Source organism: Coturnix japonica, chromosome 6 (genome assembly GCF_054131305.1).
Source record: "Coturnix japonica strain WE chromosome 6, WE-NBRP24, whole genome shotgun sequence".
NCBI classification, from domain to species: domain Eukaryota; kingdom Metazoa; phylum Chordata; class Aves; order Galliformes; family Phasianidae; genus Coturnix; species Coturnix japonica.
In genome coordinates, this window is record NC_140668.1 from 39,346,407 (window position 1) to 39,372,757 (window position 26,351).

At 55.1% G+C, this 26,351-nt stretch overlaps 1 protein-coding gene across 7 annotated transcripts; it reads left to right on the top strand.

The window, feature by feature from the left end:
• The first annotated feature begins 615 nt into the window (after window positions 1–615).
• TANGO6 (transport and golgi organization 6 homolog) lies at window positions 616–26,003 on the top strand. 7 transcript variants are annotated; one of them, XR_014947586.1, is made up of 19 exons: window positions 616–1,317; window positions 1,491–1,607; window positions 2,209–2,356; window positions 2,791–2,915; window positions 3,213–3,375; window positions 3,928–4,010; window positions 6,331–6,443; window positions 7,804–7,980; window positions 9,202–9,328; window positions 9,450–9,629; window positions 12,683–12,817; window positions 15,214–15,720; window positions 15,880–15,937; window positions 18,715–18,867; window positions 21,979–22,130; window positions 23,864–23,977; window positions 24,813–24,898; window positions 24,991–25,096; window positions 25,612–25,750. XR_014947586.1 is itself a non-coding variant. In XM_085551253.1 (18 exons), exons 1-18 carry the CDS (start codon window positions 631–633, stop codon window positions 25,786–25,788), a joined length of 3,120 nt encoding a protein of 1,039 aa, XP_085407379.1. In that variant the 5' UTR covers window positions 616–630; the 3' UTR covers window positions 25,789–26,003. The 7 variants fall into 7 exon arrangements, 6 of the variants coding, with proteins under 6 accessions (XP_085407379.1, XP_085407378.1, XP_085407381.1 ...); XM_085551253.1 differs by lacking the exons at window positions 24,813–24,898; window positions 24,991–25,096 and having other exon boundaries at window positions 15,214–15,451; window positions 15,548–15,720; window positions 25,612–26,003; XM_085551252.1 differs by lacking the exons at window positions 24,813–24,898; window positions 24,991–25,096 and having other exon boundaries at window positions 25,612–26,003.
• The last annotated feature ends 348 nt before the right edge of the window (window positions 26,004–26,351 follow it).

Below are 26,351 nucleotides of genomic sequence, written 5' to 3' on the forward strand. Positions count from 1 at the left end.
ACAGCCGTATCTAACAGCACTCAAGGTTTTACTCCCTGCCTGGACAGGAAGGGAGGAGCAGCAGATGGTGCGAAAACTGGACTTGCACCCAAGTGCCTTATCAGAGGAGCTGCACCCTGTGTGTGATACTGTGCCCCACTGACCAGCGTGGGGCTGCAATGCAGGCAGTGCTGCGATCGCTGATGTTTGCCCAGGCCTGTAAGGGCTCTGCTCGCTGCCCTGTAAGGCAATAGAAAGCAGAACACCGCGCCCTGCAGCGCCTGCGTGCATTCAGCCACCAGGGAGACAAGCCGAGGACTCGCAGCCATCCCGGTTCCAGCCCCAGCGGAGCAGCTGCTGTGTGTGCTCTGCTTTATCTGTTTGTTTGACATACAAACATCTGGGGGCTGTTTGGCTGCAGCGCTGGGAACTCGCCTCGCCCCGCAGTGCTCCCCCACACACTGATCACAACAAGGTTATTGCAGCTCCAGGGTGAGCCGCTCCTGTCCCGGCTGCAGCCGGTGACACCGGGATGGTGGGAGCCGTGCCGACACACCGGGATGGTGGGAGCCGTGCCGACAGACACACCGTGCGGTGGGAGCCGTGCCGACACGGGGCTAAGATGGCGCCGCCCACCCCGACCTGCCCAAGATGGCGGCTCCAGGCCTCGCCCCGCCCCTCGGCGGCGGCTCCAAGATGGCGCTGTGCGCGGTGGAGCCGTGCCGGGTGCTGCAGGCGCTGGAGCTGCTGCTGGGTCCCGGTCAGGACGGCGCTCCGCTGCGGCTGGAGGAGCTGCGGGGCAACGCGGCGCTGCTGGAGGAGCGGCTGCGGGACGAGCCGGGCTGGGCGGCGCTGCGCGGCTTGAGGGACGCAGTGCTGGGCCGGGCCCCGGCGCTGGCAGCCGGGCTGCGGGACGAGGCCGAGCCGGGCTGGGCCGCGGCGTGCGCGGTGCTGGCGCTGCTGCTGTGCCTGACCGAGCGGCTCGTGGCTCTGTCCGCCGCTCCTCCCTCCCCCGCCGCCGCCCCCGGGGCCGCCCCGCCGCCCGCCGCCGACACGCTGAGCGCGGCGCAGGGCCGGGCGGTGCGAAGGGCGCTGCGGGCCGCGGTGGGGCTGGGGCTGGTCCCGTACCTGCCGCCGGGCGTGGGGCGGCCGCCGGGGCTCCCCGCACCGACACCGTCCCCAAGGGCCGCCCGCGGGACTCGGCTCCGCGCCGCCACCGCCGCCCTGCTGCAGCTGTGCCGGCACAACGCGCTCGGGGTCCCGCTGCTCGCCCAGCACCTCGGGCCGCTCCTCGGCAGCCTCTGCCTGCTGGGACACGGCCCCGCCGCGCTGTGCGAGGTGTGTCCCGGGGTCTGCGGTTCTGGGGCTGGGGATGCTCAGCGTTGCTGTGTCTCAGTGTGAAGGAACAGGTTAAAGCTCTGTTGCACACACGATGTGGGAGCTGGGTGCCCGCTGTGGTTGTGCAGTGCTCACATCCTGCCCTCACCACTCCAGGGTTTGTGTTTTTCCAGGGCCTTTCAGAAGCGGAGCGGGCGCAGAGCCGGGAAGCCCTGCAGCACGTCCTGGACCGTGTCTATCAGCCCCTGGCAGTGCGGGAGCTGCTCATCCTGCAGGGCGGCCCCAAGCAGGTACCAGGCAGCAGAACCATCTCCTGGTGCTACTTAAGGCCGTTGCCTCTTGTCTTGCATGGGGCAGCTGCTCAACCATGTCCCAGGGTACCTGCAGACAGCAAGGTGTGGGGTTTGTTTAGGCACCTGAAAGGTTTTGCAGCAGTTCTGGTGACACAGGGTTGTCCTGCTGCTGTCTGTGGCCTTTTCAGAGCCCGCCTTATTAGCAGCGGGGAGAAGGATGTGGGCAGTGTTAGCTGGGTTAGCAGCCCAGGAGCAGGACTCACCACTTCTGTCCACTTCTGTACATTGAACCTGACTCATCCCCTGAGCCCCCGTGTCAGTAATGAGACAGAGCTGCCTCCTGATCCTGGGAGGTTTTAATTAAAGGAGGAAAGCTCTCTATGACAGGATGCTCCCGGGAAGGCTGGTGTCTCTCATTAAGCCTTAATTTGCTTAGTGCCCCTGGATGAAGTGATTTTAAATGTTTCCCAACCTCTGCTCCTATGTGGTATCAAGTCCTGTGGGGCAGGACGCAGGCTGCTTTGCCTGTTAGCGAGGGCTTGCCCACAAATGTGCACTGAGAATTGGCTCCTCAGCTCGCTCCTTTGTTTCCTTTCAGAGTGGTCCTGCTGGGGAAGAAACAAAGCCAGCCCTGGCTCGGTCTCCAGCCTGGCTGCGTCGCCTTTGTGGCCAGCTGCTCTCCGAGCGGCTGATGAGACCCAATGGGCTTCAGGCTGTGGTTCGGGGCATCATGGAGGGAGCTGGCGGTGAGTTGGGTGCTTGGGAGCAGCTCTTCGTTTCCAGGGTTGCAGATTAAACGACTCTAATGATGTGTCTGAGACGATTCATCCCATGGGAAGCCGATATAGGGAACACTTTTGTTAGGCCAAACTGGCTTCTGAGGTGCTTGGATAGATTTTGTTTCTAAACATGGCGATGCTGTTGGACTCCGGCAGCATGAACCATTCAAGCACAGCCTCCCTGTTTTGTTTCTCATACACCGAGATATTTATAGATGTTGTTATCTAGAGTCAGAGGCCTTGGACAATAGTTTTCCCAGGTGTTTCCTGAAAGATGTTTGAGGAGGTTAATAAAATTTAAAAGGCCTTTTTTTTTTGGCCAGAAATGTTTGACTTCAGCCAAAAGCAGCCTTACAGTTTGCAGTCAGGCTGAGCTGACCTTGTCTGTGTGTGTGGGGCAGGTGGCACTGATGCTGAAGCAGCAGCTGTGGACTGGAGAAAATGTGATGTGGTTGCAAAGATCCTGGCTTCCTGCCCTCAGCAGTGCCTGTCCCTGGAGGATTACTACAAACACGTGTGCCCCCAGGTAGGTGCTGCCCTCCACCCTCCGCACAGCCTGCTCATTGCCTGTGAATGCAAAGTAGGAGTGCTCTCAGCACAGTATCTGTGTTAACAGTGCTTGAACATCACCCTTCTTGAGCCTGGCTGCTCACACTGCCTAGAAGCACCTCCTGTGTGTAGGACAGAGAGCTGCTCCTCGGTGCTGGGAGTGTTGTGCCCAATGTGCAATAAAGCAGCGTTGTGGGGGGTGCTCAGTCTCTGCCGTTGGCTGCATGGATCCAGCTGCTACGTTTTGTTCTGGTACCGTGGGCTTTCCTTTCAGATTCTGGACTTACTGCACATCCAGGACAAACTGACAGCGCGGCAGTTCCAGAGAGTGGCCACCACGACGCTGCTCACCATGGCGAAAGAGCACCCTCAGCTGGCAGAGAAGCATCTGCTCCAGCCTCTGCTGGCTCCGCTTCTCCGTTGCTCAGATGCAGCAGGTAACAGCTGGTGAGGGGACATGGTGAGCCCTGGAGCAGGGAAGGATCAGATTTGTCTTTCCACTGGTCTTTGTTTTTCCATCAGGATTTTCTCATGCACTGGTGACTTTGCTACTGAGGGTGCAGGCCCAGCTCTGTTGGTTGTGGTCTATCTAGTTGGCTGTGTGCACCGTGTTTCCTAGCACTTAGCTCATGTTAGTGTGAGGTCAAATAGTGGGGCTTCTGCCAGCTCTCTGACAGCCTCTTCCATTCTGACAGTCTAGTTCTGGTCTTCTGGATGGAAGCCATCAGTTTCCCACACTGACCGAGCAGTTCTTCAAAGTATAATTTGTCAGGGTCTGCTTTGATTTGACTGTAACCTTGCAGAGTTTACAGCAGCACAATGATGTTTAGCATGGCTAATGAGGGCTTGTCTTCTCCCATACTTTCCCCTAATGGAGGGTAAGCAGGAGGATTATCTGTGGGCTTTTTGGTGCTGGCATCAAGGGGCTGACATTTTATTAGGGACTCCTCAGTACATGCAGGCACTTATTTTTCTCCTCTTTGTTTCAGAAATAGCAGAGGAAGATTTGTCAGCAGGGACAGTGCTGGTGACAGAGGCAGAGCTCAGCAGCTGTGTGGAAGATGTGTTCAAGGTAGAGTTGTGTGATCTGGGCTGTGGGGAGATGACAGTGCTGCTCTAGGACTAGGAAGGACTGTGCTCTAGGATTGGTGACTTTGTGCTCTAGGACTGGTGACTTTGTGAGCAGTGCAGGGTGTGTGTGTTAGGCCACAGCAAAACAAGCAGCTCAGGCAGTGCTGGTGCTGAAGCAAGGCCTGGAGTTGCACAGAATAACTTTGAATGAAGTACCACACTGGAGGGACTGCAGATCCTTGGTGGATCTGTCCCATGGTGCTGCCATGTCAGTCCCTGGCAAAATCGACGTGTCTCACCTATTAGCATCAGAGGCATGTTGTGATGGGCACCGCAGCTGGTGCCCACTGGGGGTCCTCAGCGGTCCATCTCCTGCTGGTACGAATGGTGGCTCAGGGAATTACAGTGCATCTCCTTCCACTGGGCAAGGTAAAGTGATGAGGGTTAAGTAAGGAAAAACGAGCAGCCTGCTTTGCAGGGACCTTTCTAGCCTGACCTCGTGACGTGGATTTCTATGTGCGTGATGTTAATTTTAAAACCTGTGGGTGTGTAATCCATCAGCAGCTGTTGCTGGGTGTCCTGCAGCGTTGTTTGCTGATCTGCCTTTGGGAGCCGCTCATGGCACAAGACTGTGCCTGGGGGCAGTGATCTATCCTCAGTGCTGCTCTGTGCAGCACAGGGGGCTGTTGGAGCTTGGCAGCTGTTTGCCTGGTGCTTGGGTCTCTCTGATCAGGTTCTGGGGCTTTGGGAGGGCTCAACAAAATTGACAGAAATGTGGGCCTTGTTGCAGAAGGGCTGGTTGCAGTCTGGTTTCATCAGTAACAGATCCCTTTCCATGTTAGAGGAGATGTCTTATGGGCCAGACATTGTATGTGTAGCACCTGTAGCTCCTTCCAGCAAGGATTATTAGGATTATTGCCTTTGATGTTGGTAGAGAGCATCTCCATCTCTGTGGCACCAATCTATTCCCCACTGGAAAATGCTTCTGTCCACGTAGAAGGGGTCCCTTGCAGCGCAGTGGCACAGATCCGAGCTCTGGTGTTGGAGGGAGAGATGTTGTCTCATGGAAGACCAGGGCTGTTTGATGAGGACCACTTCTAAAACCTCCACTCGTGCCTCCTTTTCCCATCAGTGTTACCAGTACTGTGCTGCCTGACAGCAGCTGGACACTTTCCAGCAGTGAAGGACATCTCAAGCCCAGGAATTCAAGAAGTGGGTGACTGGCTTACTGGCATGCCCCTAGGCAGCCTAAGCTCTTAAATGCCGTGATTGTTGTAGTATTTTGTGTACTAATGATCTGTTGCAACTAGCTGGCAGGCAGAGACCAGTCTGGAGGGCTGCTCTGTGGCTGCTGCTCACAATGAGAATGCTGCTGGAGTTTGGGGCGGATCCCTGCTTAATGGCACAGTGCTTTAGACCTGACAGCAGTGAAATTAGTGATGGAGGCTCCAGCCTGCCATTTGTGGGGGTTTCTTCCCTAGCAAATGTCATTTGATGCGGAGTGGGAAACCATCCTTTAGGCTTCATCAGGGAGGCTTTGTGTTCAAAAGGTTCTGGTGAGGAAAGGTGGCTCCGTGGGGATTAGGGAAGTCAAAACATTGGTTTGCATCAGTACAGCAGGACGAGAATTACCAAGACACTGTCCTTCCTAGTGCTATACCTGGGCTGTCACAGAGCCCCATTGCTGTATCCCCAGCGGACGGGAAGTATAGGGAGCGCTCTGTTAAAAGGACAACATCTTCTGAGCTGGTAGTCATGTGGAGAATAAGAAGAGGCTGCTTTTTCCTGCTCTTTGAGCAGCAGCAGGAATTGTGTGTAGTGCCCAGGTAGCAGCTGGCTGAGGGTGCTTCCAGTGGTTCAGAAAGGTACTATTTGAAGCAGAGGGCAGGAATGTGGTCCTACTGCATCCTCCAAGCCCGATCAGTATAGCACACCTCAGCTCCCACTAGAGACCGATCTTTGTATTTGGGATTTGGCTCTGAATGCAATTTCCTTAAGATATGCTGACTCAAAGGTGTCTATTGCATCTCTCTATAGCTTGTGACCTGACCCCTAAGCAGCATCCTTCCTGAGTTTGCTGCAGTGTTCCTGCAGCTTGGAACCCTGCTGTGTTTAAGTAAATGCTGAGAGAAAGATGGTGCTGGAAGCTGCTTTTAATGCAGGATATACATAATCAGGGAGGATGGGCTGAAAGAAGTGGAGGCTGTAAACACTGTGCCATGCCCTCTGGTGTCATCACAGATATACCTTCTGGCCCCCTTTGGCCATCCCTCTGTTCCACTCAAGAGTTTGACACTTCATGTGCCCTTCTCTCTCTGTAGGTATACGTGGTTGGGAATGACAGCTCCAGCCTGCTTCTGAGATCCTTGCAGTCAGTCCTGGGAGTGGTTTTCTCCCTCTATTCCTTTGCCAAGCAGAATGTGTCATACTTACGGTAAGGGAGGATTGTGCACAGCTTCTTCTGGGGTTTTGTTTCTCCTTATTGCCTGGCTCTAAAGTACATGCTCTACATGGATGCTTATAGAAGTGGAGACCAATTTTCTTACCCTGAAAAGCTTATTAAAAACAGGCAGTAGCCACAGGCCTAGGCATGGTGCATGACCTTACTGTGCCCAGGGAGTCAGTTCTTGTCTTCACTTTTGTCTTCCCTGAAGCCCAGGTGTTTGGGCAGGTGTGCCCTGTGGGAGCCCTGCTTACCTCACTGCAGTGTGCAGCAAGGGCAGCCCAGCCCCAAGACAGGGCTGGTAATGCCAGGACTTGGCTGGGTGTTGTAAGGATCTGAGGGGGTGGATTAGAAAGTAAAATATATTTTTGCTACATGGGATCATTTTTCCAGTGCATGTGGGACCTGCCTCTTGGCAACTGTCACTTGCGCTGTGCCCAGCTCCCCCATGACTGATATGCAATGGTGAACATTGCATATGTTGGCTGTGCTGGCAGTGGTAGTGGTCACCAGGTGTTGTCTGTCCTCTCCCTGTTCTCCTCCCAGGCTTTTCCTGGGCTGCTCTGACTTTGGGCCATTCTAGTACCTGTGTTTCTGGTGGGTTTACATTGATGCCTTGGTGGTACTGGCACGTGGGTACTGGAGGTTTCCCCTATAAGGTCTGTGCTATTATTAAAGACTTCATTAATCACTTCAAAGAGTAGCGAGTGCTGTGGCAAGTTCTCAGAACAAGCCAAGTGAACACTGCTGCTGGGTGAGCAGTCACTGTTAGCTTCTCTCTTTACACAGGAATTTGGCAGGGGTGATGAAAACCACAGCTGCCTGGAAGCGTTCAAGTTTCCAGACCCCTGGCACAGCACTGCTACTCAATCTCATTAACCTGCATCTTCACTTGGCAGGGGTTTCCGTGCCACCTTATAGTGCTCCCCGTCTCCTTCCTCTTTCTTGGCATGGCTGACAGCTCTGAGCTTTGTCAGATTGGCATGAAGCATCGCGTGCAGCATACTGAGACTGCGTGTGAGTGGCTGTCCTTGTACAAACACACTGTTCAGACAGAGTGCTCTCTGCTTGGCTGGGCTGAAATCTTGGAGGGCCTACATTCTTCCATCTGTGAATACTAGAATGACAGAATGTACTGCTGAGCTCCTCTTTAAATGGACGCAAATGCCTTCAGCTCTAGGCAGATCTCTCCTCCCAGAGCATCCCAAGGAGAGTCTGTGCTCACTGCAGAGAATTCATGCTTTTCCCTTTGTTCTCAGACACGCCGTCACGTTGCAGTGTTGCTGCGCGCTGCAGGGAGGGCTACAGCGGGCAGCAGAAGGTCACCATTGCTTTGTCCCTGTCCCTGCAGCTCCCGGTGCCAGGAGGTGCTGCTGTGGTTCCTGGAGAAGTCAGAGAGGGAGACTTCGCTGTGTGTGCTGGAGGGCTGCGTGGGGTTGGCCAGCAATGTGCGCCGCCTCCACCCGCACTGCTGCTTCTGTGTGGGCAGTGAGGGCGGTGTGGCTGTCGCAGTGGAGGAGCCCATCAGGTAAGGGCTGCTGGGGCATGTGAGTGTAAGTGCCCCACATCACCCAGCACCCAGGGCCTTTTCTAGGGATGTGAGGCTGGCAATGCTGTCCCCACTGGTCTCGTTCAGCAGGCAGGTGAGCGGTCAGGCTGTATGCACCAGCTTGGTGGTTCCGCAGTGCAGTGCCCTGGCTGTCAGCACGGCAAACCAGCACAGTCTGAGCATTAGCACACACTCACTGTGTGCCTCAGAGTCCCAGGACTGGGCTGTTGAGTGTCTGGGTAGGGGACGTGCACCATCAGTCCCAGCACACTGCAGACACCTATTCCACATTCAGCCTGTCTGCCTGTGGCCAACCACGTTTGTATGGAGCTGGTGGAATCCCTCAGGCACAGGTGGCACCGTCACAGCAAGGGCTCAGTGATGCCAGAGTACCTGAGCCAGGAACCAAACCCCCCTCCTGCTCTTGCAGATGGCCTTTGTATATAGAGTCAGAGCATGGCCATGTGGTGAATAAATGACAGCCATTAGACTCCAGCTATGCAACTGAGGGCTGCTCAGCCCCTGTTCACTTCAAATAGAGGCAGCAATGTTGTGTGGCACATGTGAGCACGGAGTAGCGGTACCCAGCACACAGCACACAGCTCCTGCCAGCACTGTCTGCTGCAGGGGTGTGTCAGCAGCTGCAGGCGCCAATTTCACTACAAGTGTAACAAAACCCCATAGAAATGTGCTCATTCTGGTTTCATTTCAATCTTTTCCTGACCTGAATTAGAAGAAGGTCTGCCTTGGGGTTTGCACTGTTTAAACTGAATGTAATTTAAAATTATTCCTTAATGGCTATGCCTCTGTCTGTTCTGACTGTGTCTGCTATGACTGCTGCATGAATTAACTAGTGCTAGGGTAGTATGGTTGCATTGAATGTGTGTTTTGTGCTGATGGTTTCTGTTAATGTTATTCTTTTAATGAATGTAGGTTAATTAATAAGCTGAGTGTGTGATCATGTAGACCAGATGAACTCAGCAGTAGTTGGGTTTGCTGCCTCCAGGCACACACTTTCTGGTTGTGCCCCAAAACTCAGGCTGTCCATGGAGAGGTGCTGAGGGTGATGCAGTGTACAGGCTGCCCCTTGGGTGGCATGTGTGGGACTTATTCCCTCTGCTTCCTATGACTGGGGACACAACAAACTCAGCTTGTCCTGTTACTGTTACTGGCTTTCACAAGTATAGAAATCTATTTCAGTGATGAAGATGAGGCCCTTTACCAGAAGGTTTCCTTGGAGCAATGCCACGTGGAGAGTTTAGTGGAGCTGCTGTCTCACTGCCAGCAGAGTGGCCTGGCCGGAGACTTCTTCATCCACTGCCTGAAGGTGAGAGCTTTGGTGGGGGAGCATCCCTGGGGATGGCTTCCCTGGGGCAGGTAGCAAAGGGGCTGTGATGCACCTGGATGTGGTTTGCTGTGTCCAACCTCACCTTGCTTCTTCCCATCAGGCACTGACACATGTGGCTGCGGAGGATGAGGCAGTGACGAGCTGTGGTGCTGTGGCTGGACGGAGCCTCCTGGAGCTGGAGCAGCACAGTGCTGGGCAGGAGAGGAAGCTGCTGGTCCTGCAGCTCGTGGCCACACTGTGTGAGAGCGTCTCAGACACTGTGTTCACCAACATTGCTCAGGTGGGTGATGGTAAAGTCCTGGGGGAGCAGCAGCTGGGGCATGTGGCACGATGCTCAGTGCCCCTGGGTTCTAGGTACAGAATTGCTAAGAAACAGCAGGAGAAAACTAGAATGTGACCAAGAAAAGCAGTTCACGGAGTCAGTTGTGAGAGTCTGAACAAAACGCCATCCTGTGCTGTATCAGCAGGGAGGAGAGTAAGTTGCAGATGCAGGAAGGAGCAGCCAGCAGATGTTTTTATGGCTGTGTATTGAAAACCAAGAGAATAGGTCATAAAAATTCCAAATTTTCATGGTTTTTTGAGTAAAATTCACTTCCCAAAATTTAGCAAAACTTGAAGACATCTACGCTGGGCAGGCTTTTCCAGCAAGTGCATGCTGTGTGTCTATGTAGTGGTGCCAGTTCTTTTGGCACATCTCTACAGCGACCTCCAGCAGTTGCTGCAGCTGTGCCCCAACCTGGCAAGAGGCTCCGGGTGCGCAGTGTGGTACAGACGTCATATTGTGTCCCCTCTCCCTTGTCAGCATGTTGGCTGCTCGTGGCATTGCTCTGGTGCAACCCACCTGTACTGAGTGGGGTGCCCTGTTGTCAAGACTGGCCTAACCATGGTCATGCTCTTGTAGATGTCTTCCTGAACAAGTAGCTGTAAAATGTATTAATTATTGTAAATTCAAAGGATTGTTAGAATGTGGTGCTTTGTCACCCCTGAGCCCACACTGCAGTGGCACTGAAGGAGATTCCTATCCTGCACCTGGCTTTGTTGTGCACCAAGGCAATGCTTAACCAGCTGCTTTGCATGTTTAACTTCCTCATCCTGTTCTTTTTAAACTCAATGACCTGATTACACTGGTTGTTACCTATGACTTCCTGAAGCAGAGCAGGTCACTTCTTGCACAGCTTTTCTCACTTTTCTTTTTGGAACAATGGCATTTCTTGTGCTGTGCCCCGTGGTGGCAGAGCAGTGACGGTGGTGGTTGCTGCAACACCCAGCTCAGCCTGGCACCAGCAATGTGCCTGCACCCTCCTTAACCCACAGGCCTGAGCATTGCCAGCTCTGCTGTCCAAGTCAAAACTTGGGAGGGGGGCTTTGCTGAGTTTCTGGATCCAGCACGTCTGGTGTAAAAAGAAGCAACCAAAAAAAAAGTGCAGACAAAAAAGCCATTATACTTCAACCTACAAGTAAACACTGGGGGTCATATTTCAAGGACCAGCCCCTCAGGTTCAAACAGGCAGCTGCATAGCTGTGTTCTTAAGCATTTTCTGCAGCACATGGTTCCTTAGGGGGTTTTGTTCTTGCTGCAGCTGCTTTGCAGCATATATTTGTGTAGAACAGAATGAGAGCAAGTAGGATCTCTCCATATGGGGCCTGAGCCCAGAGATGGAGGTTGGAGGCAGCTGTGGACCCCCTCAGTTGCACATTTATTCTCCATTTTCCCCCTCACAGTTGAGTTTGATGAGGTTGATTTGATTTCCTTGGTGTGGCACTGGTAATGCAGTGTGGTCTCCTCCTGCACGAAACAGAAACGTCACCCAGCATTTCATCTTCCAGGCTTTTATTTTTTACCCTTCTAGATGTTAGTGTTTCTTTCATTTTTGGTATCTCCCACTACTGACAGATTGTTTGTATGGGACATTGCTCTTTTTGCATTGAGTGTAGTTTCAACCCATTCAGTTTGTGGGTCGCTATTTTATGAGAGCAATTGCTAACGCCTGGTTTTTGCTCTTGCCTGTTTATTTTTTTCATTCTTGCTGTTTAACAGCACGTTTCTTGGTCCTATTAGTCCAGGAGGTACCTGTGCCTCTCAGAGCCAACCTCCTGCTCTCTGCTGCAATAGGGGATGTAATGAAGATGGCATTGCTCGGCTTTTTGAGCCCTTGCAATGAGGATTATGTTTTACACACGGTACCTGCTGTGCTGGCAGGAGGCTGGTAGCATGGGGAGCTGCTGTAGTAGTGCCTTGCTGCTCCCTTGCTTTGTTTCCAAAGCAGGAGCTACTCCAAAGGGCTCCTCTCGTTTTGCAACAAGTGTGTTAAGCAGTGGTAACTGCTAATTCATGTTTTTCCCACCGTGAATGAGCACCCAGCTCCCACTGCAGTCAACAAGTTCACCCAGAGCAGACAAAGGAAACGAAGTATTAATTTCAAGCTCCATTAGAAACGCAGGAAGCCTGTGGGATCAAAGATCTCGGTGCCAAGTGTTGAGAAGGCCAAAGTCAGCCAAGCGAGATCATCACTGGCTTGGAGAGAAAACACTGTGAGAAAATCACCAAGTGTGACACACACACACACACGGTGAATGGGCTGTGTTGAGTGCCAGCTGTGTGTGCAGCACATGATATCTGATACTGGGTTTGTCTTTCTCCTGTTGCGGAGCCCTCTGGTACACCAAATTGGGGTTGTTGCCAGTCTGCAATGCTCAAACTTTTCTCCAGCACAATCTTGCAGGGACCTCTCACATTTCCCCCTACTTGTCTCTATCCCCTTTGCTCCCTCTTAGCCCTATTTTGCTCCCCAGCATCTTCCCATGCAACAGCCTTGTTTTTCCAGCTTGGGCAGAGGCATCCAGCCCTGCGGCAGCCAGTCTGCTGTGACTGTTTATGGGCCAGGCTGTCAGCACCTTTCTGCTTCAGCTTTGTTTGCTGTGTCTCAGGAAGTGGATGGTAGCATTGGATTTTAGGTCTCATGTTTCACAAATACTGGTTTCCTCCCTCCAAGGGAGGGCTGTGGGGGAGAGGAGAGGAGCTCCGAGCCTGGCTGCCTCTCCCCATGTGGTGCTTCTCCCTGTGAATTTCATCTGCTGGTTCAGAGGGCAGGACTGAGGGCTGTGCTGGTGTCTGGGTCTGGGGAATGGCATTGGTTTGGGACTCAAACATGTCTACCAGCAGAGCCCCAATATGCTGCATTCCTGTTGCAGATGGGCTTCATCAAGATCCTGGCTGGCCCCCAGCTCTCCATGGCTCCCTGGCGGGGCTGGCATTACAGCAGCTCCTTGCTGGGGCTGATTGGGAATGCCGGGGCCACCTCCCTTCCTAACCGTTCTCCCATCCATTGGCAGGTGGAGGAGTTCGTGGCCATCACACTTCAGCGGGCGTGCGTCAGCCTGGCCCGGGGCCGCAGCACAGCAGTGGAAGCACAGACCCTGAGCATGGCCATGGGGCTGGTGGCTGCCATGCTCGGCGGAGCTGTGCAGGTGAGCAGATGTGGGGCAAGCCCTGGGTCCAGGCAGTTTGTCACTAGGCTGATGGAGGTGATGCTGACCCCACTGGGATACGTTAGGTTTGGGTTTCCTGAATACCGTTTGTGTACATGCATTGCGTGCTTCCTGGGAGCACAGCCAAGGGTCCCTTGCCAGCATGGCACTCAGAGCCCAGCTGGCGTGAGCCCTGGGATCCTTGCCACACTCTTTATGGTCCTAGTTATCTCTTTCGGAAGCACTGGCCTGCCCACACATGTGTGTGCTGCTTTGGGTCCCGCTGGCATTCAGGAGCCACTTCCTACTATTTGCTTTGTTCGTTTAACCAAGCTCTTTACAGTGCCATGTGTTCCTAATGAGAAAGCAGCCAAACAAAAGGTTGTGTGCTCTTAGCAAGGTGAGGGGGTGGAACCCGGTGTGCCCTGCAGGTGTACCTGCAGGCTTCATGTGCTGCTGCTTGGAGGGTGATGCCTGTCCCATCATCTTCATGTGCTGCTGGCTGCAGTGTCCTGGACACAGTGCTGTTTCAGTGTGGGAAGAGGCATAGAAATGCTCATTGTTCATCCAAAATCTGCTTCCTAAAGATTCTGGTGGAGCACTGGCATCACAGTCTCCTTACGTTATCATCTTCTGCACCCCTACATATCTACGTGCTCTGTCTGAGCATGGTGAACCTCTCCATGTAGGCTGCACCATTCTGGAAAACCCTCTGTAAAAGCTGTGGGTTTGTGGTGTCAGTCAGCACTGCAGAGTGCTAATGTTCATTAGCACCGTGAAGCCATTGTACTTACTTCACTGAGCAGTCAGCTGCTTCATCCCTGGGCTTGCCCAAAGGAAAATTGAGACATTAATGGAAGAAGATGATTTATTGTCTTAATAGCAGCGTTCCTAGAATTGGGAAAAGGGACATTTAATTAAAAAGCAAACATGGCGTGCTCACAAATAAGGGGAGAACAAGCAGTGTCCTACAATTAGAGCAAGAGCAAAAGGCAGTTCTCATGTAATTAATGAGCATATTGTGGCAGTTGATGTGCAGGAAGAGGAGGTGCAAAGCCGCCCATAGGGTCCTGGCCTGGGGCCTTGCCTTCGCCTGGCCCCTAGCGTTGCATTTTCATGTGCAGCCCTGGGGCTAAATTGAGTGCTCAGCGTGGGGCTGGAGGGTTTGCCTGAGGCTGTTGAGGGGCCATAGCACCCCCGTACTCCATTGGCCTGGCTGCAGAAATGCAAAGCCTGCAGCTGGTTCTGGTCCAGGCAGCCCCTGCCTCGCTGGTGGTCCCAGAGCAGCCTTAATGGGCCCCCTCCTAGGCCAGACCCTGCTCCCTCCTCTTCTTAATGGAAGCGACTTAACATGGCCAGTGGATTGAATGAAAAAGGTTTCCCAGGGCAGCTGGTGCTGGAAGCAGCAGGAGTGGCTGCAAAGCTGTTTGTTTTTGAATGGCCAAGTGGGGTTTTTTTGTTGCTTTTTTTTTTTTTTTGTCTTTACATAATCATCCAAATGCTCCCCTGAAACCTCCGGTAAAGCTTTGCTTTTCACTCCTTAGCGGCGCAGCTTTTCCTCCTGGGATCTAGCAATTCAATCCTAAATCCAGGTTAGGGCAGGAACTTCTCCCCAGCCCCCAGGGCTGTGTGCTGTGCCAGCAAACCCTGCCGGGCTGCCTGGCACGTTGCAACCGCCTGCGTGCTGCTTCCTTCAGGGGATTGCAGCTTTGGCAGGGCAGCAAGAGTGCTGTGGGATGAGCAGAGCTATCAGTGCCAGGCCTGGGCTTAGCATCAGGGCCAAGCATCTATCTTTGTGGAGTGCTTGTGGCTCCCGGTGTTTGGGGTGCTGCTTGGTGCAGGGATGAGGAGGTGTCCTTGGGAGCTCCTGCAGCGCCTGCCCTGCCTGCTGCTTTCTCACCTTGTCCCCTGACACACTGTTCATTCTCAACTCAGAAAGCTACCATGTAACATAGTGCACAAAGTGTTTTATTTCCCAGCAGAGAATTCTGCTCTGTTGGAGCTCTGTACAATGAGCTTATTGAGGTGGTATCAGAGAGGGAGGGCGCTGCAATTGATACGTTTGCTGCTAACCTGGGATTTCACTTTGCAGGCACAAAGTAGCTGGGGCAGTGCAACAGATCCCTGCTGTGTGCACTGAGATGTGATGCCCTGGTCACCAGATCTTGGGGTGGGGCAGCCCTCAGTGCTCAGCAGCCCCACTCTCCTGCAGGGCTACCGAGATGCCACCAGCACCGTACAGCTCCCCCTGCCAAAGTCTCACAACATATTTAACCCCAGAGTATGACGCCTCCTGCCCCCAGCTCACCCCTCACTAGCATCGTGAGGGAGCAGCCCCGTGCCAGCGTGAGCCCCTTGTTACAATGGTGCCAATGCTGCTTTTCCCTTCCTTGCAGCTGAAGTCGAGTGACTTTGCTGTCCTGAAGCGGCTGCTGCCCTTGCTGGAGGAGGTGTCCTGCACCCACCCTGACCCCGTCATCCAGGAGCTGGCTGCAGACCTACGCATCGCCATCTGCACTCATGGCGCCTTCTCCACTGAGACAGTTGACACTGCAGCTGAGAGCGTGCTGGGGAAAAAGCTGGGGCCAGGCAGGACAGAAGCTGGCGCAGCCTCTTGCCAAAGCCCAGGAGCTGGTGGGTCACTGCCGCAGCACGGCCATGGCTGCAGCTGCCCCTTGGCTCCCAGAGAGAGTGAAGAGCAGACTGTGCATGGGAAGCCCTCTGCTGCAGGTCCTGCTGCAGCCCCAAGTGCTGAGAGTTCGGCCCCAGCTCAGCTCCGTGAGCTGCTTCTATCAGCCTACGACCCCCAGGTTCCTGTCCGGGCAGCTGCCCTACGAAGTCTTTCCAGCCTGATAACGCAGAGGGACCCGGAGGCACTTCAGATTCAAGAGAAAATCCTACAGGTACAGGGTCTCCGTACCATCACCATCCCCTGTGACAAAAGCATGGGGTGGATGGTGAAGCTTGTGGGCAGAACAGCTGGCAGCACCCACTTTGTGTCAGTGCTCGGCTGCTGCAGGGCTCCAGCTGCTGGTAACAAATCTGCTGCTTGATCTTCACAGGTTTTCCTAGAAAACGTGCAGCACGAGGACTCCTTTGTTTACCTTTCTGCCATCCAAGGTGAGCAACTCATGACCTGGGGGAGGGCAGCTGTGTAGCGCTGGGGAGTGACAGCACTGTGTGCAAGTGGCAGTGCCGCATCTGTACGTGGTGCTATGCTTTGTGTGGTCTGTATGGCAGTGCTGTGTGGATGGGCTGGGAGCTGAGAGAGCACAGCCCCCTGTGCCAGACCTTCCCAGGGACCTCAGTGTTACTAGGAGTGGGATATCTAGAGCTTGGGCATTTCCCTGGGCTCTGCTCCTATGTCCTGAAGCTGGTGAGTGCCGTCTCCTGGGCCTCATCTAGTTGGAGCTCTCCTCATGCTTAGTCAATGGGTAATTAGTTAATTTACTGTCTGATTTAACTGCTAATGTGCACAGACCACAAGTGTGCATCCTCAGTAGAGCTGCAAGTGCAGAGGTGAGGGTGCCCAGCACAGGTTCCTCAGCAGGAGCTGAGTGCTGTCCCTGCACCGAGTCCGTGCTTCTGGCACCAAATCTATGCAGGCAGGAACTGGGGCTGGGATTACTTGGTGCTGGCACTGCACTGCAGTTCTTGTAGAGCCCAGGCTGCATGATAGCTGGAGCAGGGGCTTGGAGGAGGAAGCTCTGCATGCCTGGAGCTCCCTCACAGCTGGGCCCCCAGCCCTGCTGCTGCTTCCCTGCAGACCCCTGGGACTCGGTCTGCTCATCATTCAGCTATTCCCTGTGCTGCTTTTCTAATGTGGCACTGGGCTGACTGCAGTGATCTGCATGGAGGAGCTTCCAAACCCAGATGTGGTTTAGCTGTCTGTGTAACGGGCTGCCTTTTCAGATTGCTGTCTCGTGTGTGTGTGTGAAGTAGCAGAGGTAATTTGGAAGTTGTTCCCTAAACATAACCGGAGCCCTTGGGAGACCCCAAGCAATCTGCAAGCTTGGCATGGCTGAAATGGGAGAGGAAACTGTTGGCAGGATTGGGTTTGCGCTGGAGGCAGAGCTGGTGGGCAGGCAGCTCGGCTCTGTGAGCTGGGGACAGGAAGAGGGTGCACTGCCCCTGTGTCTCCACTGCACTCGAGTAGGTAACCTTCAAACCTATTTGGAAAGCGATCTTATCAATATGCTTCCCTCTCCATGCCTGTATGGTCTTGAGCAGGATGGGTTTGTCCTTGCCCTGCAGATGAAATAGAAATGCAGGCTGAAATATTCCCCAAGTGATTAATATACGGTGTGCAGCTGCCTCTGTGTTTCGCAGCCCGGCTATGGCTGTGATTAACCCTGACGCAGTTCCCTGTGGTGGTGACTCACCGTGTGCTGTGCTGGCACCTGCACTGTACTGTAGGGTGCTGTGCCATGCTGTGCCACACGTGAGGATAGAGAGCAGCAGGAGAGGCACCAATGGTGCTCGGGGCTCCCGCTGTGCCTGCAGGGCACACAGAACTCACACAGTTCTGCTGCTGGGAGCCGGCTGCTGCAGGGGTGCAGATGGGAACCACGGCACCGGGTGCACACATGGCTGATGCTGGAGGAGAGGTCGCTGCCCCTCTGGATGTGCCTGGACTTGTGGGTGGTAACTCATGCTGCCTTGTGATAACTGGGGAACTGGGTTGGAGGTGAAGGTTCCTGGAGGGCAGGAGAGCTGGATCCGGGCTCACTCTCAGCCCTCGCTCTGACTCAGTTTTTGGCACAGTCAAATTCTGCCATTCGCGTTTCCCTGGAGAGCAGCTGCCTTTCCCCATCCCAGTGCCACGGCCATAGAAGTGCCTGCATGCAGGAGCCTCGGTGCTGGAGGAGCCCTGCACAGAGCCAGTCTGTGGGCTGCACAAGAGGAGAGGGCACAGTCCAGACTGGGCTCTGGGAATCGCACCCAAGTGGTGCCCAGCATCATGCCCAGCCCGCTGCTTGCTGTGGCAGTGTCTTGCAGAGAGTGATGTCTGGCTTGTTCTGTAGACACTGGGTCAATGAATATTAACCAGCAGTAATTAGCGGACACCTGCTGCCAACTGTTATTTATCTTTCAGTTTGGCATCCAGCTTATTCTACGCTGGGCTCTTGGTGGTTTGGCTTTGTGCAGAGGGGGCTACACGATACGCTTTGCTGAGCATGCAGGGCACAACATGCTTGTTTGTGCAGAATTCATGTTCAGCCTGGGCATACCTGCAAGCCAAAACCCAGCAATGCTGAGCAAGCAGTGAGACCTGGGGGTCATTTACTCAGGAGGGATTCCTGCAAGGAGCCTAAAACATACCACAATATCCTTTGCATCTCCCAAAGCACGTCTGGGAGCTGGAGGGGTGGTGGCACCTGTCCCACACTGGTTCCCCCCACACATGGCCCCATCAGTTTGGTTTTATCACCTGCAGCTGCTGCTCCTGGCCAGGAGTGGCATCTCTGAGGAGCAGGCTGTCACCTGGCCTTGCATAGCACACAGGCATTGCTTGGCTTCCTGCCTTTTGCTGGAATGCTTCACCCTTTCCCTGGCCATCACTGTCTCACCTATAATGGATTTTGGGTCTGTGCCTTTTTGAGAGTGAAATCCTGGGGTTTTTCCTCCTTCCTTCCTGCTGAGGAGCTCTGGCACCGACCTGGCTGTGGGACTGGGCCTGATAGCAGCATGGGATAGGGCTCACTGCAATGCAGAGCCACAGTGGGTGCTGCTCAGTCTGGTGTGGCCACCAGCCTGCATCAGCCATTCCCGTTGCAGTGGAGGCAGGAGACCAGCACACATCACCGGTACCTGGCTGCACGTGGAGTGCCACCCACATGTGTGCCATCTTCCTGCTCAACCCTGGACCATCCTTCCCAATCCTTTTTGAATTCCAGGTGCTGCCCTGCTGTCCAGTGAGTACCCAGAGCAGATCCTGCCCGTCCTGCTGACCCGCTACGGGTGTCCTGTCCAGGGCACAGAGGACACAGCAGCTGCTGTGACCAGGATGAAGCTGGGCGAGGTGCTGATGCGTGTCACTCGGGCGCTGGGTGAGTCCTTGGCTGCTCTCTTCTCCCACTAGGATGCTGTAAAGCCCTTGCAGGATGCTGCAGGACACTGCTCTCCTGTCCTTCCCCCACCTCAAACACATAGAGCTTTTTGCTGTCCTGAAGCAGGTGCAGGATTGGATTGGGGTATTTGAAAGCTCAGGCTGTGGGTCCCTGCTGTATGTGATATCACTTAGGATATTAGCAAATGGGGCTGAACCCACTGTGGGCATGGTTAGGCTGAAGGTACCCATGCAGAACTAGGGGCAGAGGGGTAATCTGGGAAGCACTGCTGGGAAAATAAGCCCAAGGCTTTGGTGTGTTGCTCAAAGGCCTGGAATTCTTTGGAAAACCCCATCCGCCTGCATACAGGATGGATGGAGCGGGTCCCCAGGGCCTCCCAGCCTTCATCCTGCCTGGGGGACATGGCCTGACAGGAGCTGGGATCCTGCCCCGACACCGGGAGCTTCCCAGCTGAACCCCAAGGGCAGGAGTGGGGGTGCGGATCCCACAGCCATTCCCCCTCACCCTCAGCAGCCAATGCTGGGATTGGAGAACACTGGGAAGCGCCTGGACATGTAGGGCTGAGGGATGAAAGCTGGATGAGGCCTTCCCGGCAGCTGCTGTTGGGACATGTCCTAAAACGCCTTGTGCTTCTCCCGTGGAGATGAGGCTGATGAGAGCAGGCTGTTGGTGTTCCCAGGGCACAAAGGGAAGGAGGAAGCTGCTGTCCCTGCTGCTGTGGGGCTGCCAGCAGCCCCGTCCCATAGGGGATGAGCTGTGCCCTTCCAGCCCCACGTCTTCCTGTTGAGGTGTCAGGCTGGAGAGGAACGTAGGCAGCACTGGGGCTGCAGCCAGCCCCCAGCTTGGCAGCCAGCCCTCACACCGTTCCCACTGGTATCTGCCAGCACGGTGGCAGCTCTGTGCCACCCTTCTTCCTGGGAACCTGGGGACAAGGTGCAACCTGCCCGGCCTTCCTGCTAATCAGTCCAATCTGTTGCTGCCCATAACGGTTGCACTGTAAGGAAATGCTCCTATCCAGGACTCCGAGGCCACAACAAATCTCTGCACAGTGCCCCGAGCCCTCCCTGCTCTGATCCCCCAGCTCAGGTATCCCCCACTGGCTTCCATTCTCAAAGCATGCAGCATGGTCCACACTGCCTTGCCCAGCATGGCTGCACGGGACAGCAGTGGCTTGTTCAGGCAGAACAGTGACTGTATGCCCCGGAGTCCTGCTGCAATAAAAAAGGAAGAGAAATCTTCCCATGCGGGGAACTGCTGCCATGTGCTGAGCTGGTGTGGATTTGAAGTGTGGTGGTGGAGCTGGGCAGGGGCACGTGCTGCTGTGCTCTCCAACAGAGTGACAGCAACCTGCACTCCCTGCCCAGTGCCTCCTGGCTTTGGTTGTGCTCAAGGTGTGCTGAATTTAGTTGTGCATTAAGCCAGCAGTGGTGCCAGATGGAGAAACATCTGTGTGCATCTGCCCCGTGCAGGGGAGGGCTGATAGGGCAGAAAGCATCACAGCTCCTGGCCTGTCTCATTGCTGCCAGCAGCTCCTCCGTCCTCCCTCCTCACTGCGGGAACCATCTCTTGGCTCTAGGCATGAGCAGCAATTGGCAAAGGGCCCTTTCTTTTAAGATAATAACATAATTGCACTGCAGTGTGTCAGGGTTTTATTCTGCTCATAGCTCGTTTGGATCCTTCAAAGATACTTTTTCCTTTAAAGATGCCTCCTCGCCTAGCAGGGGGGCGGGAGCTATGCTTGCAGGTACAGGGAGCTCAACCAGGATCCCAGCCAGGATCTCAGGTGTGGAGGTGCGAGGAGGATCAGACAGAGGGCTGCACTGCCCACAGCCAAGGCCCCAAGGGGAGGGCTGGGTGAGGGGTGCACTTGGGGTGTGCGCATGGCCAGGCTGAGCCTTGGCATGGCCAGTGCAGGAGCACTTTTGCATCGCCCATCTCCAGCACGGCCCCAGCCCTTTGTGCCAGGGCTGAGCAGTGCCAGCATGGCCCCAAGCAGCCTCCTCTTGGGGACTGAGCATGGGCACAGCCTGAAGCGCTACTGGCAGCGAGCGGCTGGTGCGGCACCACGGGGCTCTCCTCCCTGCAGCGGCGCCTTTGCTGTGGGCTGTGCTGTGTCCTGGCACGCCTGTGTATTTATAGAACAAATTGCACCGAGTTGTTTTTGTTGCAAAGCTTCATGTGTTTGAGATGGAGAATTTATCTGGTGCTTCCAGAAGTGCTTTGCTTTCTGGCACTGTAGTGATTCATTGCTTTCCTGCTGCTGCCTTGTGCCCAGGGACCGCTGCACATCCCTCTTGTCCCCATCCCTCTTGTCCCCATCCCTCTCTGCTGCTGCTTGTTATGCTACCAGAGTGGTGCCTACATGGTATTGATGGGAGGACTGGGGAGGACATCAAGGCAGCGTGGCCATAATCATAGGTTATCCCCATGTGCCGAGCATTGGTTTCCTCATTTATCCCAAATACCTCCTCAGGTTAATCCTTATCAAACCAGTCTCTGCTCAATGGGAACTGCTCTTGCAAGAAGGTGCCCTCGCATTTGGGAGCATTTCGGGCTGCTGTTCTAAGCATCTTTCTGCACTGGTTAATTGTGCATGCAGGTCACTGGCTGCACGCTCAGTGTTCCTAATTAGCTGGCTCACACCTCCCTGTGTCTGTGTGTGCTAATTGGGTGTGGGCTCTGCGCATTGAGTGATGTGAGAATTTGGGCCTTCACACTCTATTTTATTTGTTTGTAGCATGTCACCTATTTGAAAGGCTCAGCGGCAGACTGGGGGAGTTTGTGGTGCTCTGAGCAGCCCCAGACAAAGATCTGTGAGTTCCCAGCAGCACAGTGGGTCACCATTAGGGGTCTGTCTGCAGCGTGCTCTGAGCATGGTTCACTGTGCTGGGCAGAAAGCATTGCCCTGGGTGTTACATCCAGCCATTCTGTGTGATGCAGAGCTGCTGCCCTGGGAGCTGAGGGGGTGGTGCTGCTCTGAGCAGTGCTGGGAGCAAGCTCTAGTGCAGGATGGGGCTCCTGCATCTCCTTGCGGTCAAAACACTGCACCATCTGGCACTGCCACAACCCATGTTCTGCTCTCTCTTGCAGGGGATATGGTCATCAAGCACCGGGAGCCCCTGATCCACGCCTTCTTGCGGGGAGCGCGGGACCCAGACAGCACATTGCGTGCCAGCAGCCTCTCCAACCTGGGGGAGCTGTGCCAGAGACTCGGCTTCCAGCTGGGCTCTGTCATCCACGAGGTATCAGCTCCCTCTCCAACAGTCACTGTCACTTTCTGCTTCCCACTGCTTGGGGACGGAGATGGTCCATCTGGGCAGGGGCTGTGCTGGGTGCAGGGCCTAAAGCCAGGGTCTGGTGGGGGCAGAGGCTGGGGGCAGCACTGAAGCCCCATCGGCCCCAGGGGCATCCTCCTGGGGGGTGTTAATGAGGGTGGTTCGTCAGCTGCTGGCAGAGTCACTGCTGGGGGCACAGCAGCATGGTTTTGTTCACTGCTTACTGTGGGAGAGGATGTGAATGATATTTGCTGCTATTAGAGTGTGAAAGTCATTCATTCTGAAGCAAGTGCTTGGGAAATTCTAGCACTGAAAGCTCCTTAAATAGCTTAAAATGTCTCTTGTGATGGGAAATGATAGACAGCCCCAAGGAAACACAGCAGTTTCTTCTCCTCCCATAGCCATCTCACTACAGTCCTCAAGGCATGCTTTGTACCTGCCAGAGGCACCTCCTCCCCTTTAATGAAGCCTCATTATCCCTCTGCTTACTACTGATGGGGAGAGCTCTGTGCCCACAGGAGTGCGATGGCAGCGGCCCCCAGCCCTTGCTCGGATGGGTGCCATGGGGTGAGGTGTGCAAAGCTGTGGGTGCTGCAGGGCCTGTATGGGGCCAGTCTGCATCTGTGCATCTCGAGAGCTGTGCCCCCATGCCCTGCAGCTGCTATGAGGGCTCAGCAGCTGTGCCAGTGCAGGGCTGGAGGGAATGCAAAGCACAGACACTGAGCTCCGTTTTTTTCCCCGAGTTCCCTCTTGCTGCTCATGCATCAATTGAGTAATGACAGCATTTGATGAGATGCCAATGCACCACACATGCAGCTATTTCAGGAACGCGCTCTTTCTGCTAATTCTCCCTGCTGTCACTGGGTGTTTAATTAGGTTCCTTCAACTCCACTTTTTCTTAAAGCTCTGTAAGACGTCTGTCTGCACTACGCTCCCCTGGCAGAGGGAGGTGCTCAGTGCTCTGCAGGCAGTGGGGCTCGGTGCTTCCAGGGCAGCACAGCCCCTTGGCAGCAGGGTTTCCCTGCGGGCTTTTAAGGACACTGTGTGTCACCCGGGAGCACACTGCAGTCCTGCTGGGCTCGGTGCCCTCTGACGTGGGTGAGCTTTGCAGAGGGACTGGCGCTGCCTCCCTCACCTGCTGCCATGCTCAGGGTGACAGCTGACAGCCGGCACGGTGCCAGCATCAGCTGCACCACTCACCGTGGCGCTCATAATGCCAGATGCTCTGCACAATTTGCAGCAGTTCCCATTTTTGCTGCAGAAGTCCATCCCCCTGTTTCAGTGCTCTGCACCATTGCATTGAGGCAGACGGTTTGCCTGCAGCTCTGCAGCTGGAAGGAGAAGAGCGCAGGGCTGCATCCTCTTCTTGGCTCAGGAAAAGCCTCTGTGCTTTGTTACTGATGATGAATTTCCATCCTGAGTGTGTGACTCACCACTGCTCTGCTCTGCAGCCCACTGACCACAAGCAGAGCCTGTCCCAGCCCCAAGCAAAGCGCCCCAACTCTTGGTGAGCTGCTGCTGCTGCCCAGCTACAGAGCAGCAGCGCATACAGAGCAGAATTGCTGAAGGATGGAAGTGCTGGGAGGGTTTTCCATCCCCATCCACCAGCCTCAGGCCATAAGCTGAGTATCAGAACCACATGCTGTCCCCACCAGGCCACCCTGTGTGCCCGTGCTGATCTCCCTGTGCCATCCTCACAGGTGTCCTCCTGTTTGACGGCCATCGCTAAGACAGACCCTGAGGCGGAGGTGAGGAGGGCGGCCGTGCACGTGGTGGTGCTGCTGCTGCGGGGGCTCAGCAAGAAGGCAACTGAGGTGAGTCCATTCCCACAGCATGGAGCTCCTCGGGGGTGTCACCCGCCCCAGTGACAAGGAGGGCAGCAGGGAGGGGGCTGGGGGTGCACATGGGATGAACTTCCTTCTCCAGGCTGTTCCCCTCGAACTGGGGGTGCCCCCCACCAGGGGCTGTCACATCCAGCACCACCTCCACTCATGGTGGTTGCGCTCGCCCTGAGGGCCCCCTCCTGCCCCACAGTGCCTCCCAGCTTCCTGGCTGCAGTGTGTGGAGCAGCTGCAGCAAGTTAAGAGAAAATGAACTGAGCTATAATTACCTGAGCAGCTGCAGGCTCTGTGCCTGCATTATTGCTGATTCTGGTGTGAGCAGCAGCGTGTGCTGTGCTCCTGGTGGGAACAGCCTGGAGAGGGCTGGGCTGGGTGCACCGACTCATCCTCTTATAAAAAGTGCTCTCAGCACCAGCACAGCCAGCAGCAGGAACAGCCCAGTTCAGCACAGTGACAGCCCCTCACTGCAATTGTTTCTGTTTCCTTATCTCCTGTTTCTTCGCACCAAAGCTGCCCTTTTTCTTTATTCCCCCCATTCTCATCCTTCCTGCGGTGGGAGTGCGCAGAGCAGTTCTGGAAAAGGCCAGAGCAGCTCAGGACTGTTGTGCAGCCATGTGGGGACACACCAGTCCCCGGTGCATTATCTGCCAGTGCAGACATGCAGCACATCCACCATAGGACACGAGTGGGCTGGGGATACTGATAGCCCCTCCAGCTCCAGGGCCCAAGCTGAGGGCTGTAAGGACACAGACATGTGACGCAGTGATGTTTTGGCATCACAGCCTTGACTTGCTTCATCTTCCCCAAGCCACACAGAGCATCTTCCGCTCGTGACTCCTCCTGAGCCCATGTCTGCTTGTCTCAACAAACCAGCAGCCTCAGAACCTCTGCCAGGTGCTGCCTGTGGGTGTTTGGTGCCAGTGTCTGTGTGCTGTGTGCTCAACCACTGAGGAGTAACCAATACTGTATCCTCCTTCCTGGGGCAGAGGGGACATGATGACAAGCAATGCTGGGTCCTGGGAAGCTGTGGGAAGTTGCCCTTGGAGCCCTGGTGATGGATACTTTGACCTGGAAAGGACCAGGTTTCCTAAGGTCATCGTTGCCTTCCTCCCTCCTTCCCAGCAGTGAGCATGTTGGGATTCAGTTCCTAGGAAGGAAGCAGCCAGTTCCCCATTGGAATCCCCAGCAGCTCTGCTTCCTGCTGTGCCCCTCTGCAGGCAGTGACTCTGTGGCCCACGCTGCCTCCTGCAGCTGCCAGGTCACTGGGGCTGCTCATGGGGCCCCATGGGTGCTGCTCTCTCCCGGGACTTGGTGCTGCAGTCTGGTGGTTGTCCTCACCCACTGTACCCACTGGGTTTGCTGCCGGGGCTGCCCAGCTTGCACCCATCTCCTGCATCCTTGCGGGGATCTGGGGGCTTGGGGAGATCATGCAGTGCTGCGTGTGGGGAAACTGAGTCATGTGAAGGGAGTGTTGTGAATCAGCAGTGCAACAGGGCCATGTCCTGGTGCTGGCCAGGTGGATGGGGCACCTGCCGTGCACTGTTTGGGGCCCACCCCAGGTGCTGATGAGGCCCCTGTGGGTTCTGATTGTTGTCCTCTCTCCCCAGGTGCTGCAGGATGTGCTGCGGGACCTGTACCGCCTGCTGAAGCACGTGGTGGCAGCTGAGCCCGATGGCACGACCGTGCTGCACGCCCAGCTGGCACTGGAGGAGCTGGACACGGTGATGAGGAGCGTCCTCTTCCCTCCGCAGGTGCTGGAGAAGAAGATCGTGGTGCTGCCATAGCGGGTGCTGGGAGCCATTCCCTGCAAAAAGCCACTTTTCCTGCTCTGGTGCTGTGTGAATTTGCTCCCTGGAGGAGACATGTTTGCTGTGCCCTCAGGCTGCCTTCAGCAGGTGTCAGCCATGGTGAAACCACAGCGGTGCTGAGGGCATGGAGCATCTCCAGTGCCCCTCGGCCGGGGCAGAACGGGGGTGTGAGATTAAAAGGAGAAACCTTCTGCTGTGTGTTGTCTGTTTCTGGGAGCCGTACAATGCCCTCGTGCCATCTCAGCCATGAGATACATGGAGAGCCCCTGTCTGCTGGGGGATTTGGGTGTCCACCCCTGGGGTCAAGAGACTTTTAGGGGCTAAGGAAAAAGATATCTGGAAGGAGCAGCTGAATCAGACTCAAAACATGATTTTCCCCATATCTGAGTGATTTTCCCAGGAGAGAAGAGGGAAATGGAGATGGTGTTGCCAAGCTCCTGTACCCCACCTGCACTGGAACCCTTCATCTGCTTATCTGATAGTGCAAAGGACCTGCACTGTACCTCCTCTGTGCTGAGGGGGCTGCAGGGCCTCGCGGT

Bases quoted from the DNA above. Each gene is read 5' to 3' on its own strand.
- TANGO6 (XM_085551252.1), top strand. From the start codon at position 631: ATGGCGGCTCCAGGCCTCGCCCCGCCCCTCGGCGGCGGCTCCAAGATG. The intron at 1,608-2,208 runs GTACCAGGCAGC...GTTTCCTTTCAG, and splicing joins TGCAGGGCGGCCCCAAGCAG to AGTGGTCCTGCTGGGGAAGA. The intron at 6,444-7,803 runs GTAAGGGAGGAT...CTGTCCCTGCAG, and splicing joins CAGAATGTGTCATACTTACG to CTCCCGGTGCCAGGAGGTGC.